The sequence below is a fragment of the Fonsecaea multimorphosa genome (genome assembly GCF_000836435.1).
Source record: "Fonsecaea multimorphosa CBS 102226 unplaced genomic scaffold supercont1.41, whole genome shotgun sequence".
In the NCBI taxonomy this organism is placed as follows: Eukaryota; Fungi; Ascomycota; class Eurotiomycetes; order Chaetothyriales; family Herpotrichiellaceae; genus Fonsecaea; species Fonsecaea multimorphosa.
Genome location: NW_015971675.1, coordinates 50,781 through 63,655, shown reverse-complemented (window position 1 = coordinate 63,655; position 12,875 = coordinate 50,781). Strand labels below are relative to the sequence as shown.

At 52.3% G+C, this 12,875-nt stretch overlaps 2 protein-coding genes across 2 annotated transcripts; both read right to left on the bottom strand.

The window, feature by feature from the left end:
* Nucleotides 1–5,183: 5,183 nt before the first annotated feature.
* On the bottom strand, nucleotides 5,184–7,869 carry Z520_11636 (uncharacterized protein; the record flags this gene model as incomplete). Its single annotated transcript, XM_016782124.1, has 2 exons — nucleotides 5,184–7,516; nucleotides 7,575–7,869. 2 exons carry the CDS (start codon nucleotides 7,867–7,869, stop codon nucleotides 5,184–5,186), a joined length of 2,628 nt encoding a protein of 875 aa, XP_016626730.1.
* A 591-nt stretch (nucleotides 7,870–8,460) lies between these two features.
* On the bottom strand, nucleotides 8,461–10,852 carry Z520_11635 (uncharacterized protein; the record flags this gene model as incomplete). Its single annotated transcript, XM_016782123.1, has 5 exons — nucleotides 8,461–9,967; nucleotides 10,016–10,240; nucleotides 10,293–10,422; nucleotides 10,472–10,636; nucleotides 10,684–10,852. The coding sequence occupies 5 exons, from the start codon at nucleotides 10,850–10,852 to the stop codon at nucleotides 8,461–8,463; spliced, it is 2,196 nt and encodes a 731-aa protein (XP_016626729.1).
* Nucleotides 10,853–12,875: the final 2,023 nt, after the last annotated feature.

Sequence of the window (12,875 nt, the reverse complement as noted above, 5' to 3'; positions counted from 1 at the left end):
TTGTGAAAGAAGGAGTTTAGACTCGTCGATCGGAGGATTCGAGCGCTGTATTCTGGTTGCCCCAAAGTTAGAAGGACAGACATAAGAAGCGTAGGGATCCATGAGAGCAATCGAAGGAGAAATAAAATTTCATCGACACACGAGCGACCCTTGTGTTGAAGAATGAGGATATGTGGCAGTCGACAATGTCAGGCCAGGATATCCTGCTCTACATCCACGGGCTCATGTGCTACCAGAAGGCCATCAGAGGAGGACAACGAATGGACAGAGGTGGTGCATTACCGAAATGCCAACGCTGCAGACCTCAGAAGACCAGTGTCAAATGTATCCATGACAGCGATGACAGGGCCTTGTTGCGAAGCCTGAGTGGCATTGCTGCACAACGTAGGGAAATGACCTTCAAGACAATGTGGACATTGAGAACATACTGACCAGACAAGTAGGTTCAAGAGGATAGGGCAAGAAGCGAAACGACAGTAGCCCTCTTGTCGATGCGAAAGAAGATTAGCCTGAAGGCTGCCCACACTGCATGGAAGCCTTGGAGGAGTTGCAATCCGCGAGTGGAATGAAATGAGAATCGAGGTCGAGGGTTGAAAAGTGCTGGACCCTCTTCGAAATATAGCAGCAGCGTTTCTGTCCTGGGGACACCTGGGGCCTCTTGAGTGATCGGGTGTAGTGGCGGCGTGGTGGAGCAGAGATAACCGCTCTGAGAAAGGTGGTCTAGAGGCCGACCATGTGAATGGGTGTACAGTTCCCAGGTAGTGTCCATGGTGGAACAGTTAAGAGGGCAGCACGGACTGACCAGGGTCATGGAGCGTGGAAGTCTCCATTATGGATGTTCCCAATCCTGGTCCCAGCAAGATCGTTGTCGATCTGGCAGATGGAAAAGACGCACCGGGGTTTGATTGAGATGCAGACGGACTGGCTGCGGACGGTGTGATTTGCACATGGCGCACAAAGGACGAATCAAATTTCCGCACTCACCAAGAAGCAAAGGGTAAGTGATATCTGGTGGTGGCCTCGGAAGAGTCCACTTTGCCATATTCGACCAGAATGGTTCAATGGCCAGGACACTGTGGGAAGAGAGATAGGGCTGGCTGGCCCTGTGGACGGGAGTATGTGACGCACAGGAGGAGAAACGGCGCCGCAAGGGGGCTGAAGCGGGCGAAGGACGCACATGGTAGGGTGTGGTGGATTGAGAAGAGCATCTTGTTCGGGAGTATTGAGCTGAACAGGGGAAACCAAGCTGACCTTATTGGCCATATTCCTCCATGAGGTAAGGGAGGAGCAGTATCAGAGAGCAAAAGTGGGCGGGGCAGCAGTTGGGTGACAGGAGAGGCTGCTCAGGTTAGATGGTACTTGCTTGCTCCGTGTTGAGCGAAGGGTGAGCAGGGGGGAGGCATTGCAGCTGCCTGGTCGAGGAGAGGCGGGAGGCACTTTGAGACTCGGCCTACCAGCCTGATTGCGGTGTGTTCCCTTGCTCTTTTGTGAGGCTCAATCGTGGTGGACATGGTTTCCCTCTCTCTCGCTCTCTCTCGCTCTCTCTCGCTCTCTCTCGCTCTCTCTCGCTCTCTCAAGCAAGGGTGGTTGGATTGTCGACCATAGTAGGAGTGGTCTTTTCACACAATCTCGAGGTGCGTCTGCGGCTGGACATCGAAGGTCTCTTCCAGACATAGAGCTGTTGTTGCATTCACTCACCGATAGTGCAAGCAGTGTTCCTACCCAAGGCAAAGCCGTACAAGGCCAAGCACACGAGGCAAGGAAAGGGCGTGTAGGTGCGTGGTGAGGTCAGAAGTTGGACAGGGTTCCAGGATCTGAGAATTGGCGACTGGGTAACTGCTATTACTGGGTGCTTTTGGGTGGCTACCTACTGGGTGCCTACAGTACATAGGCGAAGTACCCTAATCCCATTTCATCCCCTCACCACCATGATTCCCAGTCGCCAGGTTCCCAGGTTCCCAGGTTCCCATGGTCGGCCATGATTCCATGAAGCGCCCTCAGTTTACACCTTTCGCTTATGAGCTAGTACTTCTCCTCCCCCACTCAAATATCTAGCTAGTGACTCCGTGCTGATACGAGCCTGGGGTTATTGCCATTACGTACCAACCAAGATCTGGTCCCCTTGTCCCCATATTCTTGCGTCCGTCTGCGTCCTCCGAAAGGACTCGATGACCAAAATAACATGCATCCTCATGGCTGCCGCGCTCTTGTCTCCTGTCGGTCCACCGGCAACCTCGCAGCTTGCAGCCCTCAGCTGTCCAGTGTCGGCTGTTTCGCCCTTCACCTTGCTTCCAGGCAACCATGTGGCAGCAACCCCAAGTTGAGGCGTCTTCCACCTTCCTCGCTCTGTTGCTCCCTCATGACCAAATCTCCCTGTTGTCCAAGCTCCTTCAATCGCTGACGGGTTGCATGCAGTTCCCAGTCGCGGGAAATGTCCATGTCGCCTCCCGTTTCTGACCACATTCCCGGGTCTCTCCCATCACTTTACCAGGGTCGCTATTGTCTTCCACCTCTCAGGAACAGCAGTTTTCCCGCCCGCGGGTGTTACGTTTCGCCGCCTCTGTGTCACGCTGCCGCTCTTTTGCCTAAGATTTCAATCAAGGATACCGCGCGATCTGCACCGAGATTTGGGACCATGCTTGGTGGTACATGCTCACGGCTGTGCGACTCGTTCATCTGCGCTTTGGGCCTCCCCCAGCTCGCTCGGAGCCTTCAACTCGGGAAGTCCGCTCAATGTCAAGCCATTTGAGCATCTGGGGGGGTGGGGCTGCCGTGTTCTCTCTAACAGAATATGACTCGTCAACCGTTTGAGCCTGGATCTATCTGACCGCTTCCCTCGTCTCCCCACTGCGAGCTGTCTCGCTCGAATCATGCACACGGCCTAACGGAACCACTTTCCACGCATGATACACGTCAAAAATGCAATCGCCAATAGCGTCGCAGCTATGGGCCTCTATTTTGGCCTGCTTCTCCCTCATGGAGCTGGGACTATGGGAATCGAGTGTGACCATGCCCGGTAGATCACTGGGGATAACTTGCCCCAGCTTGTTAAAGTATGTTCGAAATAGGCTCCTCGGGAACTTCAGTAGAGATGGGCTAAGATCTGGACCTCGCAGTGGCTGCCATACCGGGTGAAAGTGAATGTCGAACACGTGGCGTCGGTCAAACATGCATAGTTCACTCGGAGGGCATCGATGTCCCACGTCGACACCTTAAATGGCTGGCGTGCTGTCCAAGTTCCTAGGTCAGTTACCTCGCCCCGAGTTCCTCAAAACCGTTTGGAGATGCTTTGAGACCGTTGTCGGCTCCGGCCTTAAACTCAAGAGCGCAGACCAAAGAAGGGCCATGGTGTCGAGTAATTGGACAAAAGCTCTTTGCCTGCGTCTTGACAGCACCCCAGGAAAGTCTATTAGAGAGGAGCTGACTAGTAGGGTTCTTAATATGCCATGCTGATTTGCCCATTTTCCATTGCCACATTTCCTACCGCCCCCTCCCGGGCTAGGCCTCGGATTCCTTGCAGTACAATACGAACCTTCCGATACTGGAGCAACGCAAGGATCTCTGAGTCGGATTGATCGGTGAGCCTGCACCCTCCAGATATGATAATGATGCCCGGGACGCCCTTCCGAAGGTATAGCTGCTACTGGTGGGCAAGTGGTCTACTGTGCGGGCTACCATGTGCCGCTCATGCTTTTCATGGATTTATCGACGGCGGAAGATGACTATTCTAGCTAGGCCTTGCATGCTTCTACATTCATGAACTAGCAAAGTTTTGCTTGGTTGGCTCACGGTCAGTGCGTTTGAGGGCCACGGACTCAGTCATCTTGCGATTCCATGGCTGGTGACGGCGATCGACTGCATGCCGCAAAGTGAGGCTTTGCACTTGGCGATCTCGTTGACATGCAGCGAACGTGTCATTTTTCGGTCCCGCCAATAGCAAGAGATGCCGTGCGACACACAGCGCGCCACAGACCAATGTCAACAGGCGGACTCCAGGATCACGGCTCATAGCCCGCGCCAGGATGGATGTTTGAACTTCGTGTTAAGGCGCAACAGAGGTATCCACACCCGAGGGAGGTGTTATGATCCGCAACCAGCCGCCTGTTCAGTGGAATCCAAAAAAATAGACATGGCTGGCATGTTAGCAGACCCTGTCTCTCGAGGTAGGTGGATGCAAGTAATGCAACATTGCACTATGTCCTGTTGCCTGCCTTGGTCAAGCTAACTTGCAAAGATGGAGAACGGCCAACTTTGTTGAAAAGCAACGGATCGTTGTGTAGCTCTCTCACAGGCTCACGGCGCTGACCATGCGCTTGTCCACCTCCCGTACCACGCGAGTTTGACTGAATGCTTCTGCATGTTGCTTTGGAACTTGTCAGTCAATCATGCTGTTGATGCACGATTTAGGGACCTTGCCGCTCCCATTGTCGTGTTGCTTCGGATGACAGGTGATTGATATCTCCGCTACCTTTTGAACTCTTGGAATTTTCGGGGGTTTCGCAGAACTTCCGAGACATGAGAGGACCGCTTGCAGGGGGCCAGCTAGCTCTGTCCCCTCGTTTGCTCAGGGAAGAATTGTCGTCGGTTAGAGGATCGGGTCAAAGCTTTTGTGTTCTTTCCTCTTTCCAACCTCCCATCCGCGGCTGGTTTTGGGTTTTCGAACGAACGGGTGGACCAGCTGGTGTAATCAATCACGGAGACACTCACTAGGTACGCATGCGTCTACCTTCCTAGACAGGTACTAGGCATGTACAGGTACATTTGTTCCGTTGGTCAGGGCCTGTGACTCCAGCCGCTGGCATGACTTGTATCCTCGTACCATGTACCGAGTACGGGGTACTCCTTCCACCCTTCCGTCGACAAAACATCGACATAGGTAAGGACATACATAGGCACAAAGCAAGAGATACATGTTTACTAAGACATTACGAGGTCAGTAATAGCGACACTCGCTTCCTCTCTGCATGTCGGAACACACAGTCCCGTCCCTTCATCGAAAGAGACGACAACCACAAGACGGGAACGGGCAAAGCCACCCCGGTGAAGAAGGACTGCGTTTGAACGCATCTGTGCATATTCTCATATGTGCATATATACAAATCATCCGGGTTTGGCGCATTTGTCTCTTCTCGGGCCGTTCCCATAAGCTCCAGAATGAATAGTCCTTGTTTACCGGGCCTACCTCAGCCTCGATACATTCGATTCGTTATCTTGAGGGCTTCTCTTTCCCTGCGCTGTAATACTTCCTGGTCCTGCTGACCCTCCTCACTGTCTACCATTGATGACTCGTCGTGGTGAGGATTGGCCCTCCGCTGTGCCCTGGGCTTCGGCGTCCAAACCGGCATGTCTGGCGGCTCAGATTTGATGAACATGATTTTCTTCAACAGGTCTGGGTTTGGGTCTGGGTCTGGGTCTGCTGGTTGCTCGACACCCGGAAAGTGATTGTCTCCTTCACCATCATCATGTATAGCCATAGCTTCTAATTCGGCAGTCAATCGCTTTTCCGCATCTTCATCAACCTTGGCCCAAGACGTGACCTGCTCTTGCCGCGCCTGACGAAAGGTCTCTTTCCACAGCAATTGCTTTGCAACATCCTCGCCTTCTACGTGTTCGACTTGCGACACGATCCACTTCAAGAGTGTCGCCGGCGTACCTTTGTCACCGTGTCGTGCGACGCCGACGTGCCACAAGGCTCGAGTGACCGCTGGTGGGACGGGTGCTCCGTAGTATCGTAGAAATCGATAGCACCAGTAGACTCTGCGGAGTGCAGCTCGCGGAGTAGCGACCGGCGAGGTTGCGAATGAGAGGGCAAGATAGCCGATCAAGTCGATGACTTCGTCCCTGCTGGGTAAGCTCGCCTTGCTCCTCGACAAACGTTCCGGTCCTGACGATGTGACTGTCTCAACCTCCGTCGGAGCGCCGGGATTCGCAAACATGGCGGTGGGGTTTTGCCTCGCGCTTTTTTGAGCAGGCGCTGCTGGCCTTGGAGAGAAAAGGTGGGGTGTCCTTAGAGCCAACTTGAAATGTGGGCTGGTCTCCAAGAGATGGCAGATAAAACCAAACGAAGCGGTGCTTTTCTGGATCATCCGCCGTGACAAAATCTTGAAGGCCGAAAGATCATAGTTTGAACTCTTGATCAGCTTCGCCAAGGCCTCGTTGCCTTCCAAGTGAGCATGTTGAGTGTGCTTGTCGAACAAGCTGGGAGATATGCCGGGCTTCAGTGTCGACTGCGGATCAGATTTGGCGTCCAATGCAGCAAGCAGCGCCTCCGCTCTAGTCGACAATCTCATTAGATTTCGAAGGAGGATATATTTGTTCGGTAGATTCGTATAATCAAGATCGATGACAGCGCGATCCAGGAAATCCTCAGAAAATTCCGGTATTGACCGAAGCAGTTCTTCGAAGCGACGAAGAAACTGCAGTCGCTCTTCCACGTTCATGGATTTCCGAGAGCCTTGAGAGAGATACATCGCAGTCCAGGCAAATGCCAACAGACGTTGGTCTTGTCGTAGACAGCTTTCCGTGGATTGCGCAGAAATCCATCCGTTCTGTGTCAGGGAAACATCGAAACCTGGAGATCCGAGAACGGCCAACGTGCCGCACCAGTGGTGCCATAGGTACCTGTACAGCCTTCTTCCGGACAACATCGATATATCCAGCAACTTCTCCGTTATATCGGTTAAAGCGAGCTGTAAAACCTCTGGGTTGACCACTGAAAGCCTTTCTGCAAGCATTCGCCCAACCTCCTCCGGAGAATTGTTTGAACAGGAATCTTCGAGCTGTTTCAAAGTGATTCGACGAATAACGTGAACGTGAGACTTCAGTGCCCATGGGAGGAGACGCCACAACAGCTTTTGGCACCAACCACGGTACCACTTCAGTGTGGCAAACTTCGAGAAGAGTCCGGCCAGGAAGGGCGATCCAAGGTCGGCAATCTGCATAACTGTGGAGCGATCGAGAGACTCCAGCATTCCAGAGACCAGGTACATTTGTGCATTGGCCTTAACCCTCTTTTTCTGACCGCGGGCGTCGGTCAGCTGAACTTCGGTCAGGCCGACCAATTCGGCAATGACTTCCTTCAGGTCGTTAACGCTGAGAAGCCCGAGTTCAGTGGCAGAGCAAAGCGCATCATGCAAGGTTCCCCATGAGGTTGCGTCCCAAGTACGACCGAGTAAACCGCGGACTAATTGCAGGATGGATGACGTCCCCGATGGATGAAATATCGGGTCGCCTATGTACGATGCGATCTCATGTATCGGGAAGTCCATCTGCAGGATATGTCTTGGTATTGCAGCTCGAACATGAGCATTTTCACGTAGGTCGACTCCTTCATCCTGAATCCAGCCCTTCACTTCGATTAGAGTTTTGCACTGTGACAACCGCAGCGTCTCACTTTCAAGCGCTGATCTCGGTTCTAGCGATGCTCTTTCTGTCTCGATTGCGACGGAGGTGGGCTTGGCTTGGGCGACCGAACTTTCAAAGGGGAAAATCCATGATGGCAGGACTCGAGGAGAAGCTAAGATTCCGACAGTAAGCACGGGTTACTTGAGCACTTTTCTTTGTGCGGCGCATACCTGAGTCTGCTGCTTCTGCGCGCTGGAAAGACTGCCACCAAGCTAGCTTGTTGGCAGAGCTCCCCAGGACAATTGAAGGATCAGCCGAGATGCCTCCAGAGCTGGTATACGCCAGACTTGTATTCTTGCGTCTCGCGGCGCGCCGTTGTGCCTCCAGCGGCCCTGGCACGCTGCTGCCATACCGCTTGTGGTGACAGAACCGATTGAAGGTGTCTGTCACGAGGACGTCGGAGATCCACACGAATCTTGGAGTTTGGGACGAAATGCAGCTGGCTGCGGAGAGACCTCTAGTCATAACATTAGGGCGATGAGGAAGGTAGTGCAGCGCGCAGCTGAAGAGGTGAAGCGTCAGCGGCAACGGCGGTGGTGATTGAGAGACTATGTCAATTATTGAACATTGATCAAAGCTGCGACAAGGTCAATGAGGCTTGTCGACCCGACTAGGAAAAGAGTTACTACTACGAAGCGTACTATGCTGCGCCGTAGGGTAAAGCTCCGCGAATGTCCCACTCTCAAGATTTGCGGCCAGTACGGTAAGGAGTAGCTTAGGACTCTCCAAGGCACAGGGCATATGGAAATGGATAACACTTTGCATTTGCTGCTGACAATACTTGATTGCTCATAACCACCCATTCTGAACACCATTTTCCCAATCCATCCAGCCACCAGATAGTCCATCTCCCTGATAACCCCCCAGTCATACTCCAGAAATGTGCTTGTCTAATATCAATAGTTCTATCCCCTGGGTATCTCTGTGTTTTGCGGTAGTCCCGTATTCCTGGTCAATCTATGCTGGTGGTGATCCGTCCCTACATGTCAGTAGACTCGTTTCTCTGTCATTAATTAGTGCGATAATGTCCATGCAATACTTCCCTGGCCTCAAAATTCACTCTATTTTCTCTGTCAAGAACACTTCACGTCCCCGAATCCTGAAAGGTGTTGCAGCTGGCGCAGACGTTGTAAGCACCACAGTCGAGTTATCGGCGACTGATTGTGTCGCTGTCACGAATGCGCTCGGAACGTTCGTTGTTGTGGCATCCACGGTTGAGGAGGTGGCTGCTGGTGGCTGACACCCCTCAATCGTAAAATCTGCGTAAAGAGAACAAGGAAATCCGTAAGCCACGGCCACAGTTGTCGAGATAGCGATACTCCCACTACCGCTAGTATTGGTAGCAGCGGGGGTAACCACTGTCGTGAAAGTGGTGTTGGGATAGGGTACGAATTCCGAAAACGCTGGGGATGTATTGGTAGGAAATGGGGTGCCCGGTATCGTCAACGTGGTGTTTGCAGATACAAATTGCGAGAATGCGGAGGGTGTGTGGGTGGGAGAGGGAGTGTAAATTGCCGTCAAAGTGGTGTTTGGTGAGGTTATGAATTGTGAAAACGCTGAAGGTGTATTGGTAGGAGTGGGAATGCCGATTGTCATGGAAGTGGTGTCTGAGGAGGATACGAATTGCGAGAACGCTGGGGGTGTATTTGTAGGAGCCACAGTCGCATACAAGGTAATGGTGGTCATACCCTCTGTGGTCGGGCTTGTGTCTTGCTTGGGGGAGGAATCGGTGTATATAATTGATTCGCTAGACGCCACTGCCTCCATGCTTGAGTCTGTGGCCGTAGGCGTTGATGCGACACCAGACGTGCTGCTCACAGCGACGAAATTTGCCGGAATATCGTTAGGTCCTGTCACTGTAATAGTAACCCACTCGGTGACGGTGGTAGTCACTAGCCCGCTTCCTGATTCCATAGTTGAAGTGAACTGATCGAAGGATGTTACCGTAGCTGGCATCGGAGGTAGGTCAGAGGATGACAGTTCAATAGAGGAGGAAACGCTTGAAGCTACTGCGTCGATTGGAGTTGGGCTCGGGGTAGTAAACGTATCCGTCGTGACTGGCACGGTGGATTCAGTTTCGGTGCTCGTTGCCGCGGCATCCAAAGAAGAGGCAATTGCAGAAGATGTAGCATTGGAGAACGCAGTAGATGTAGCGTTGAAGACCGCAGTAGATGTGGCGTTTAAGATTGATGTTTGGTTCGCCGCGTCGAGTGTGTGGGAGTCAAGAGGACAGACGACTGAATCAGCCATGGCGGGACCAGACGTGATCGGGTTGCAGCCAGGCAAAGCAGAAAGCATGCCGTGAACAGGCTCATCGAATACGGATGGCTGTTCAAGACAGTCGCGTGGAAAGTTGGTATCGTCGCTTGGAGAGAGGTGAGAGCATGCGCTCACCACCCCGCCATTATCTGTGTAGAGACAATCCTGAACAGCAGCAGTCTGTATGTCCATATCCCAACCGTTCAGGAAATCGCCGTGGAAACCGTAGCCAGTGGTATCGCCGTTGGAGAAGACAAACTGGCCACCAGCTGATTGGTCGACCGAGTTTGTCATGTAAAGAACCCTGGTTGAGGTAAGCTTGGGGCGGTTCCAGCTAAAGTATAGTACTCACTCGAAGAACAGGCCAGGAATAGGAACCGGATGAGAAGGAGGGCAGACGCCGTAGTCAATGCCTGACAAGTAATCGACGTGGGCATTGTTGTCGAGATAAAGATTCACTCCATCCCAGCAGGACTGAAAGTTGACCTGAGCTCGCATGCCATTGACACAGTCGGTACGGAACATGTAGTGTTGTTCTGGAATATCGTTAGCCTCGTCTATGCAGTGAAAACTTACCCTGTTAAGAAGTTAGCAGCTGAATCTTTGGGGTCATGGAGGGAAATGCATACCTATCGGCCACAGGCCTGGTATTCAAGTATGTCAAGGTTGTATTGTCGTAAGATCGTTGTCGAGTGTCGCCCGTGATCATCTTGAATCCAGCCGGAAATGGTACCGTGTTAGAAGAATTTCCTCCGCGGCCTCATTGAACAGTCAGTAATTGTATAAGGCAGATACGTCCATCACATACCAACGTAATACACCGTCATTCCGTAGTTGGGTACCTCTTCGAACGAGCCGTTTGCGTGAGCGTAGTAAAGTTGTGGGGTCCAGTAGGCTGATTTGTCCTGCTGGACTTCGCATGTCGAACAGTTCGAAGTTTGTAGCGAGTTGAAATCGGAATATTGGTTGACATCTAAGAGATCAGCGCAATGGTCGAACCCTGGTGCTCTTTGCACTGACTGCTGCCGCCTGCGAACTTGTGCACATGTCCAGACACCTCGCCTGGGTTAAGTATGAGGTCCACCCGAGCTGTCTGAGAAACGCTGCAGGCCATGCGCCAGTAGGCATGTGAGAGGCTCGGAAGCAACGCGAGCGACCATAGAGACTGAGATAAATCCAAAGACTTCATAGTGAGGGGAGAGCGATGAGATGAGCGGGGATTTAGACGTTGAGTCAAACGGGCAGAGGATTGGGGGGTTTGTCAACGCAGCAGAGGCAGCAGCGTCCATATACAATGAGAGAAGAGCTTCTGATATCTCCGTAAACAAGCAATGACGACGACGTCTGCCAGCACGCTTCACGCCGTAGGCATCGAGACCAGCAACAGACCTTACCCAGTGGGGAAACAGCCCCAGGACATTCACGAGGGCCCTCGCCCTCGAACTCTAATTCCAAAACAACCTAACCGACACAAGCAAATGCAGCAGCGGTTGTACGTAGATACAGCCTGGATTCTTCATTTGTCGTTGACAGGCTTGTTCTTTTGGGGTATGGTTGCGCGGTAAGCAGTAATAATCCCCGGCATCTCCAAAAGTTTGAGTTCTGTACCCGTAATGACGTTGACGACAATACCAGAGCTTTTTTGAAGCATACAAGAGATCATGAACAGAGTGGGCGCGAAGGATCGACGCGTCAGGATGGAGTGCTCGTGCCCATCTTTCAAGTGTTTCTTTCACATAAATTGACAGACCTCGATTTGGCCGTTCGAGCCAGTGAGACATTCTGGTTTGGAGCTGCTGCCGGTAACAGGTTTTCGACAAAGGCCAGAGGCCATATGTGTACACAGAATCTTGTTTGAGCAATGGAAGCAACCAAGGATGGGCAGCTAGCGCTGCCTATGGATCGGGCCCTTTTCTCCTCGTGCTCGCGTGCAGCTTGCGATGTGGAGTGCGGATATCGATGCTGAAGGAGGACTAGTCGCAGGAATTGCTCAGTCGCTGGGGCAACAGTCGTCAAGTTTCGTCTTCTCTGGAAGACAAGCAAGATTTTGTTGACGGCGTCGAAGAAAACACTTGAAGTGGCGTTGGACTAAGGCCGGCGGCCATCAGATGAACCATCGTGAAGTTTAAACCTTGATGCAATATCCGCTCCATGATTGGCTACAAGCAGCTCAACCAATTTCCCCAGATCTTGGCTAAAGGGGGCCAGAAGGGGGTTGTCTCAAAGCCCGCGTGATTTTGGCGAACTGTCGCCATTGCGATCGACTTGTGGGAAGCGAAAGGGTCCAATCTTCGGCAATCAGGTGAACTGTTACTAGGGTCGGGGGCTGGAGATGTTGTAACGACGTCAAGGTAAATAACCCTTGGCCGGAGGTATAAATAGTATTATTGGAACCCATTCTCTATCATCCAGACCTGCGCAGACTGACGTGGAAGGCGTCTGCTTCTCCCAGGAAGAGCTGGTCTTAAGGTCGGCTCCATCGCCTCGATAAGTGCAGGATTACCAGGGCTGTCCTTCGAACATTCAGGGGCCTCCTTTGCCGGCAGCCAAAGATGCCAGAGGAACCTAAGTGCCTGATCTGCAGGAGCGTTGTCGCATGGAAGCGTTTGCAGGACTGGTGTGGACATCAGTCCACATCCAGGGGTATGGTAGCGCACAATTCTCACCCCAACCGCGTGCACGCATGTCCGCTGCAGGGAGTCTTAGTCGTGAAGAGTTTTTCAAGGTTGAGAACCGAATCGTCTAACGCCGGTTTCTGCTCTTCGCTTGCTTCTTCTGCTAACCCGAATTATTTCACCGCAGTGACCGATGCTCGACAGGCACTCGCTAAGTTGGAGATAGGACTTACGTGCGCTGTTCACTCTTCTAGTCCTTCTTGGGGCTATGGAGTAGTAAGGTCTTCACTGACAGCAGGTGGTCCATCCTCGAAGGTCATCAGGTTGACTAAATTTATAGCCATAGCGTCGAAATGCTCGCTGTCAACCAGGTCTTTGTAATGTTTAATGGCCCAAGTTTGTCAGAGGACTAGCGACTTGGGCGCAGGCTGCGGCCCAATTGCATAGAATCGTAGACTTGATTTTCACCGTGCCTTGCTGACAATCACGATGAGGATACTTGGATGTTCGTGCTGGGTGTCCCCGTTCAAGATCTGACCAATGGTAGCGCCGTGAGAAACATACCTACTCCATAGCCACGAATAAACCCTTTCCGTT